The sequence below is a fragment of the Hemibagrus wyckioides genome, linkage group LG05 (genome assembly GCF_019097595.1).
Source record: "Hemibagrus wyckioides isolate EC202008001 linkage group LG05, SWU_Hwy_1.0, whole genome shotgun sequence".
Lineage (NCBI taxonomy): Eukaryota > Metazoa > Chordata > Actinopteri > Siluriformes > Bagridae > Hemibagrus > Hemibagrus wyckioides.
Genome location: NC_080714.1, coordinates 30066759 through 30079258, shown reverse-complemented (window position 1 = coordinate 30079258; position 12500 = coordinate 30066759). Strand labels below are relative to the sequence as shown.

The following is a 12500-nucleotide window of genomic DNA, read 5'->3' as shown; positions in this document are numbered from 1 at the left end:
GCTCAGCTCCCCGGGAGTCTCAGGGGTCACAGGGATCTCCGAGGTCCCCACGGGGTTGGGGGCTGGGGTAGAGAGCCAAGTGGGTGGAGCTTCTCCGGACTCCGAGCTGGAAACCCTGAGACAGGCGCTGGATGGAGGTATGGAGTCTCGAGAGTCGAAGGAGAAATTCCTGCATGAGATTCTGAAGATGAGAGTGAAGCAGGAGGAGAAGCTGGGCTCAGCTCTGCATGCCAAACGCAGCCTTCAGCAGGTACACACTGCAATACACAACATTACACATTACACACGACACAATACACACTACACATTACACACGACACACTATACACATTACACAATACACAATACACATTACACAATCCACACTACACGTTACACAATACACACTACACATTACACATTACACACTACACAATACACACTACACATTACACAATCCACATTACACACTACACATTACACAATACACACTACACATTACACAATCCACATTACACACTACACATTACACACTACACAATACACATTACACACTACACATTACACACTACACAATACACATTACACACTACACAATACACACTACACATTACACAATACACATTACACACTACACATTACACACTACACAATACACACTACACATTACACAATACACATTACACACTACACATTACACACTACACAATACACATTACACACTACACATTACACACTACACAATACACATTACACACTACACAATACACATTACACACTACACAATACACACTACACATTACACACTACACATTACACACTACACAATACACACTACACATTACACACTACACATTACACACTACACAATACACATTACACACTACACATTACACACTACACAATACACATTACACACTACACATTACACACTACACATTACACAATCCACATTACACACTACACATTACACAATACACACTACACATTACACACTACACATTACACACTACACAATCCACATTACACATTACACACTACACATTACACAATCCACATTACACACTACACATTACACACTACACACTACACATTACACAATCCACATTACACACTACACATTACACACATTACACACTACACATTACACACATCACACACATTACACACTACACATTACACACTACACATTACACACATTACACACTACACATTACACAATCCACATTACACACTACACATTACACAACACACTACACATTACACAATCCACATTACACACTACATATTACACTACACATTACACACATTACACACATTACACACTACACATTACACACTACATATTACACACTACACATTACACACATTACACACATTACACACTACACATTACACACATTACACAATACACATTACACACTACACATTACACATTACACACTACACAATACACACTACACATTACAGAATCCACACTACACATTACACAATCCACATTACACACTACACATTACACAATCCACATTACACACTACATATTACACTACACATTACACACATTACACACATTACACACTACACATTACACACTACATATTACACACTACACATTACACACATTACACACATTACACACTACACATTACACACATTACACAATACACAATACACACTACACATTACACATTACACACTACACAATACACACTACACATTACAGAATCCACACTACACATTACACAATCCACATTACACACTACACATTACACAATACACACTACACATTACACAATCCACATTACACACTACACATTACACAATACACACTACACATTACACACTACACATTACACACTACACATTACACACTACACAATACACATTACACACTACACAATACACACTACACATTACACAATCCACATTACACACTACACATTACACAATACACATTACACACTACACATTACACACTACACAATACACATTACACACTACACAATACACACTACACATTACAGAATCCACACTACACATTACACAATCCACATTACACACTACACATTACACAATACACACTACACATTACACAATCCACATTACACACTACACATTACACACTACACAATACACATTACACACTACACATTACACACTACACAATACACATTACACACTACACAATACACACTACACATTACACAATCCACATTACACACTACACATTACACACTACACATTACACACTACACATTACACACTACACAACACACATTACACACTACACATTACACACTACACATTACACACTACACATTACACATTACACACTACACATTACACACTACACACTACACATTACACACTACACATTACACACTACACATTACACACTACACATTACACACTACACATTACACACTACACATTACACACTACACACTACACATTACACAATACACACTACACATTACACACTACACATTACACACTACACATTACACACTACACAACACACACTACACATTACACACTACACATTACACACTACACATTACACACTACACATTACACACTACACATTACACACTACACATTACACACTACACATTACACACTACACATTACACACTACACATTACACACTACACACTACACATTACACACTACACATTACACACTACACACTACACATTACACAATCCACATTACACAATCCACATTACACACTACACACTACACATTACACAATCCACATTACACAATCCACATTACACACTACACATTACACACTACACATTACACACTACACATTACACACATCACACACATTACACAATCCACATTACACACTACACATTACACACTACACATTACACACATTACACACATTACACAATACACACTACACATTACACAATCCACATTACACACTACATATTACACTACACATTACACACATTACACACTACACATTACACAATCCACATTACACACTACACATTACACACTACACATTACACACATTACACACATTACACACATTACACACTACACATTACACACATTACACAATACACATTACACACTACATATTACACTACACATTACACACATTACACACATTACACACTACACATTACACACATTACACAATACACATTACACACTACATATTACACTACACATTACACACATTACACACATTACACAATCCACATTACACACTACACATTACACACATTACACACTACACAACACACACATTACACACTACACATTACACAATACACATTACACACTACACAATACACATTACACACTACACATTACACACTACACATTACACAATACACACTACACATTACACACTACACATTACACACATTACACACTACATATTACACACTACACATTACACACTACACATTACACACATTACACACATTACACAATCCACATTACACACTACATATTACACACTACACATTACACACATTACACACTACACATTACACACATTACACACATTACACAATCCACATTACACACTACATATTACACACTACACATTACACACATTACACACTACACATTACACACATTACACACATTACACACTACACATTACACACATTACACACATTACACAATCCACATTACACACTACATATTACACACTACACATTACACACATTACACACATTACACAATACACATTACACACTACACATTACACACATTACACACTACACATTACACACTACACATTACACACTACACAACACACACTACACATTACACACTACACATTACACACTACACAACACACACATTACACACTACACATTACACATTACACAATCCACATTACACACTACACACTACACATTACACATTACACAATACACATTACACACTACACATTACACACTACACATTACACACTACACATTACACAATACACAATACACACTACACATTACACACTACACATTACACACATTACACACTACATATTACACAATCCACATTACACACTACATATTACACACTACACATTACACACTACACATTACACACATTACACACTACACAATACACATTACACACTACACATTACACACTACACATTACACACATTACACACATTACACACTACACATTACACAATACACACATTACACACATTACACACTACACATTACACACTACACATTACACACTACACATTACACAACACACAACACACACTACACATTACACACATTACACACATTACACAATGCACAATACACATTACACACTACACATTACACACTACACAACACACACATTACACACTACACATTACACAATACACATTACACACTACACATTACACACATTACACACTACACAACACACACTACACATTACACACTACACATTACACACTACACAACACACACTACACATTACACAATACACATTACACATTACACACTACACATTACACACTACACAACACACATTACACACTACACAACACACACATTACACAATACACACTACACATTACACACTACACAATACACATTACACACTACACATTACACACTACACAATACACATTACACACTACACATTACACACTACACATTACACACTTTACACACTACACATTACACACTACACATTACACACTACACAACACACACATTACACACTACACAACACACACATTACACAATACACAATACACATTACACACTACACATTACACACATTACACACTACACAACACACACTACACATTACACACTACACATTACACACTACACATTACACACTACACATTACACAATACACAATACACATTACACACTACACATTACACACTACACATTACACACATTACACACTACACATTACACAATACACATTACACACTACACATTACACACATTACACACTACACATTACACACTACACATTACACACATTACACACTACACATTACACAATACACATTACACACTACACACTACACATTACACACTACACATTACACAATCCACATTACACAATCCACATTACACACTACACACTACACATTACACACTACACATTACACAATCCACATTACACACTACACATTACACACTACACATTACACACATTACACACTACACATTACACACTACACATTACACACATTACACACATTACACACTACACATTACACACTACACATTACACACATTACACACTACACATTACACAATCCACATTACACACTACACATTACACACTACACATTACACACATTACACACATTACACACATTACACAATACACACTACACATTACACAATCCACATTACACACTACACATTACACACATTACACACTACACATTACACACTACACATTACACACATCACACACATTACACACTACACATTACACACTACACATTACACACATTACACACTACACATTACACAATCCACATTACACACTACACATTACACACTACACATTACACACATTACACACATTACACACATTACACAATACACACTACACATTACACAATCCACATTACACACTACATATTACACTACACATTACACACATTACACACATTACACACTACACATTACACAATCCACATTACACACTACACATTACACACATTACACACATTACACACATTACACACTACACATTACACACATTACACAATACACATTACACACATTACACACTACACATTACACAATCCACATTACACACTACATATTACACACTACACATTACACACATTACACACTACACAACACACACATTACACACTACACATTACACAATACACATTACACACTACACAATACACATTACACACTACACATTACACACTACACATTACACAATACACACTACACATTACACACTACACATTACACACATTACACACTACATATTACACACTACACATTACACACTACACATTACACACATTACACACATTACACACTACATATTACACACTACACATTACACACTACACATTACACACATTACACACATTACACACTACACATTACACACTACACATTACACACATTACACAATACACAATACACACTACACATTACACACATTACACACTACACATTACACACTACACATTACACACTACACAACACACACTACACATTACACACTACACATTACACACTACACAACACACACATTACACACTACACATTACACATTACACAATCCACATTACACACTACACACTACACATTACACATTACACAATACACATTACACACTACACATTACACACTACACATTACACAATACACAATACACACTACACATTACACACTACACATTACACACATTACACACTACATATTACACAATCCACATTACACACTACATATTACACACTACACATTACACACTACACATTACACACATTACACACTATACAATACACATTACACACTACACATTACACACATTACACACTACACATTACACAATACACACTACACATTACACAATCCACATTACACACTACATATTACACACTACACATTACACACATTACACACTACACATTACACACATTACACACTACACATTACACAATCCACATTACACACTACACATTACACACATTACACACATTACACACTACACATTACACAATACACACATTACACACATTACACACTACACATTACACACTACACATTACACACTACACAACACACACTACACATTACACACTACACATTACACACATTACACACATTACACAATGCACAATACACATTACACACTACACAACACACACATTACACACTACACATTACACACATTACACACTACACATTACACACTACACATTACACACATTACACACTACACATTACACACTACACATTACACATTACACACTACACAACACACACATTACACACTACACATTACACACTACACATTACACATTACACACTACACAACACACACATTACACACTACACATTACACATTACACACTACACAACACACACATTACACACTACACATTACACACTACACAACACACATTACACACTACACATTACACACTACACAACACACATTACACACTACACATTACACACTACACATTACACACTACACATTACACACTACACAATACACATTACACACTACACATTACACATTACACATTACACAATACACAATACACATTACACACTACACATTACACACTACACAATACACATTACACACTACACATTACACACTACACAACACAATACACATTACACACTACACATTACACACATTACACATTACACAATACACATTACACACTACACAATACACAATACACATTACACACTACACATTACACACATTACACAATACACAATACACATTACACACTACACAACACACACTACACATTACACACTACACATTACACACTACACAACACACACATTACACACTACACATTACACACTACACATTACACACTACACATTACACAATACACAATACACATTACACAATACACATTACACAATACACATTACACACTACACATTACACACATTACACATTACACATTACACACTACACACTACACATTACACACTACACATTACACACTACACAACACACACTACACATTACACACTACACATTACACACTACACAACACACACATTACACACTACACATTACACATTACACACTACACATTACACAATACACATTACACACTACACATTACACACATTACACATTACACATTACACAATACACACATTACACACTACACATTACACAATACACACATTAAACACTACACATTACACACTACACAACACACACATTACACACTACACATTACACACTACACAACACACACATTACACACTACACATTACACACATTACACACTACACATTACACACTACACATTACACAATACACATTACACACTACACATTACACACATTACACATTACACACTACACATTACACACTACACATTACACACTACACATTACACACATTACACACTACACATTACACACTACACAACACACATTACACACTACACATTACACACATTACACATTACACACTACACATTACACACTACACATTACACACTACACATTACACACATTACACACTACACATTACACACTACACAACACACACATTACACACTACACATTACACACATTACACACTACACATTACACACTACACATTACACACTACACATTACACACATTACACATTACACACTACACATTACACACTACACAACACTCACTACACATTACACACTACACATTACACACATTACACATTACACACTACACATTACACACTACACAACACACACTACACATTACACACTACACATTACACACATTACACACTACACATTACACACTACACAATACACAATAAACATTACACATTACACACTACACATTACACACTACACAATACACAATACACATTACACATTACACACTACACATTACACACTACACAATACACAATACACATTACACATTACACACTACACATTACACATTACACACTACACATTACACACTACACATTACACACTACACATTACACACATTACACACTACACATTACACACTACACAACACACATTACACACTACACATTACACACATTACACACTACACATTACACACTACACATTACACACTACACATTACACACATTACACACTACACATTACACACTACACAACACACATTACACACTACACATTACACACATTACACACTACACAACACACACATTACACACTACACATTACACATTACACACTACACATGACACATTACACACTACACATTACACACTACACAACACACACATTACACACTACACATTACACATTACACACTACACATGACACAATACACAATACACATTACACACTACACATGACACAATACACAATACACATTACACAATACACATTACACACTACACATTACACACATTACACATTACACATTACACAATACACATTACACACTACACATTACACACTACACAACACACACATTACACACTACACATTACACACTACACATTACACAATACACATTACACACTACACATTACACACATTACACATTACACACTACACATTACACACTACACATTACACACATTACACACATTACACACTACACAACACACACATTACACACTACACAATACACATTACACACTACACATTACACACTACACATTACACACTACACATTACACACTACACAACACACACATTACACACTACACATTACACAATACACAATACACATTACACACTACACATTACACACATTACACATTACACAATACACATTACACACTACACATTACACACTACACATTACACACATTACACACTACACATTACACACTACACATTACACACTACACATTACACACTACACAACACACACTACACATTACACACTACACATTACACACTACACAACACACAGATTACACACTACACATTACACACTACACATTACACAACACACACTACACAATACACATTACACACTACACATTACACACATTACACATTACACATTACACAATACACACATTACACACTACACATTACACAATACACACATTAAACACTACACATTACACACTACACAACACACACATTACACACTACACATTACACACTACACAACACACACATTACACACTACACATTACACACATTACACACTACACATTACACACTACACATTACACAATACACATTACACACTACACATTACACACATTACACATTACACACTACACATTACACACTACACATTACACACTACACATTACACACATTACACACTACACATTACACACTACACAACACACATTACACACTACACATTACACACATTACACATTACACAATACACATTACACACTACACATTACACACTACACATTACACACTACACATTACACACATTACACACTACACATTACACACTACACAACACACACATTACACACTACACATTACACACATTACACACTACACATTACACACTACACATTACACACTACACATTACACACATTACACATTACACACTACACATTACACACTACACATTACACACTACACAACACACATTACACACTACACATTACACACATTACACATTACACAATACACATTACACACTACACATTACACACTACACATTACACACTACACATTACACACATTACACACTACACATTACACACTACACAACACACATTACACACATTACACATTACACAATACACATTACACATTACACATTACACAATACACATTACACACTACACATTACACACTACACATTACACAATACACATTACACACTACACATTACACACATTACACACTACACATTACACACTACACATTACACACTACACAACACACACATTACACACTACACATTACACAACACACACTACACATTACACACTACACATTACACACTACACATTACACACATTACACATTACACACTACACATTACACACTACACAACACACACATTACACACTACACATTACACACTACACATTACACACATTACACATTACACATTACACACATTACACATTACACACTACACATTACACACTACACATTACACACATTACACATTACACAATACACACTACACATTACACACTACACATTACACACTACACATTACACAATACACATTACACACTACACATTACACACATTACACATTACACACTACACATTACACACTACACAACACACACATTACACACTACACATTACACACTACACAACACACACATTACACACTACACATTACACACTACACATTACACACTACACATTACACACATTACACATTACACACTACACATTACACACTACACAACACACACATTACACACTACACATTACACACATTACACATTACACAATACACACTACACATTACACACTACACATTACACACTACACATTACACAATACACATTACACACTACACATTACACACATTACACATTACACACTACACATTACACACTACACAACACACACATTACACACTACACATTACACACTACACAACACACACATTACACACTACACATTACACAATACACATTACACACTACACATTACACACATTACACATTACACAATACACATTACACACTACACATTACACACTACACAACACACACATTACACACTACACATTACACAACACACACTACACATTACACACTACACATTACACACATTACACACTACACATTACACACTACACATTACACACATTACACACTACACATTACACAACACACACTACACATTACACACTACACAACACACACATTACACACTACACATTACACAACACACACTACACATTACACGCTACACAATACACATTACATTGTGTGTGTGTGTGTGTGTGAGTAGGAGCTGGAGTTCCTGCGTGTGGTAAAGAAGGAGAAGCTGCGTGAAGCGAGTGAAGCGAAGCGCGCTCTGCGTAAAGAGATGGAGCGACTGCGAGCGGAGAACGAGAGGAAGATGAAGGAAGCCAACGAGACTCGAGCTCGACTCACCAGAGAACTGGAGGAAGCCAAGCAGCTGCGCAAATGTGATAAAGGCTGTGAGGCCGGACGCATGCGTGCTAAATACTCTGCTCAGGTGTGTGTATGAGCATGCATGCAAACACACACACACACACACACACACACACTATGAACTCCCAGTGTCCCAGTGTGAAGCTATGAGCAGGAGCTAAAGTGTTTAACAGAAAACTGCAGAAAGGTGACACCTCACTCAGCCCAGCATGGCTCTGAGAATTCATTTCAGTGACCAGTCCATGGTTTGGAGTCTTCTTCACAGCTTCATGTACACAGAACCCAGAACATCTTAATTCCAGTGTTGCTGAAATCTCAGCTCCGTATCACACACATGAACAAACAAGCAGCAATTACCTATGGCATTGTTGGGTTAATGTTAACCTCAGTGTGTGTGTGTGTGTGTGTGTGTAGATCGAGGAGCTGCAGATGAAGCTCCAGCTGGCCGAGGCGGATCGTGAGCAGCTCCGCTCTGATCTCCAGCGGGAACGTGAAGCTCGTCAGCACCTGGAGAAGGTTGTGAAAGAGCTACAGGATCAGCTGTGGCCCAAAACCACGGAGGAAACACACACAGAGCTCACGGGGAAAACACCTTCAGCTTCTTCTGCTTCAAACGCTAAAGAGTCCAGCAATTAACACACACTCTGTCTATAGACACACACACACAGTAATCTTGAAGAGGGAGAGACCCTGTACAGTGACTGAAGACATTGTAATGAAAAAGAAAAAAAGGCAGATGTGTAAAAATAGAGGAAG

The 12500-nt window shown here is 36.4% G+C and overlaps 1 protein-coding gene across 1 annotated transcript in view; it reads left to right on the top strand.

Moving 5' to 3' along the window:
• skia (v-ski avian sarcoma viral oncogene homolog a) overlaps positions 1 to 12500 on the top strand; it is a 52861-nt gene that overhangs the window by 39682 nt on the left and 679 nt on the right. Inside the window, exons 5-7 of the mRNA XM_058389193.1 lie at positions 1 to 250; positions 11578 to 11808; positions 12159 to 12500. The exon at positions 1 to 250 is cut by the window's left edge and continues 61 nt beyond it; the exon at positions 12159 to 12500 is cut by the window's right edge and continues 679 nt beyond it. Coding sequence (XP_058245176.1) covers positions 1 to 250; positions 11578 to 11808; positions 12159 to 12380 — 703 coding nt within the window. The 3' untranslated portion in view covers positions 12381 to 12500. The remainder of the gene's footprint in view (positions 251 to 11577; positions 11809 to 12158) is intronic.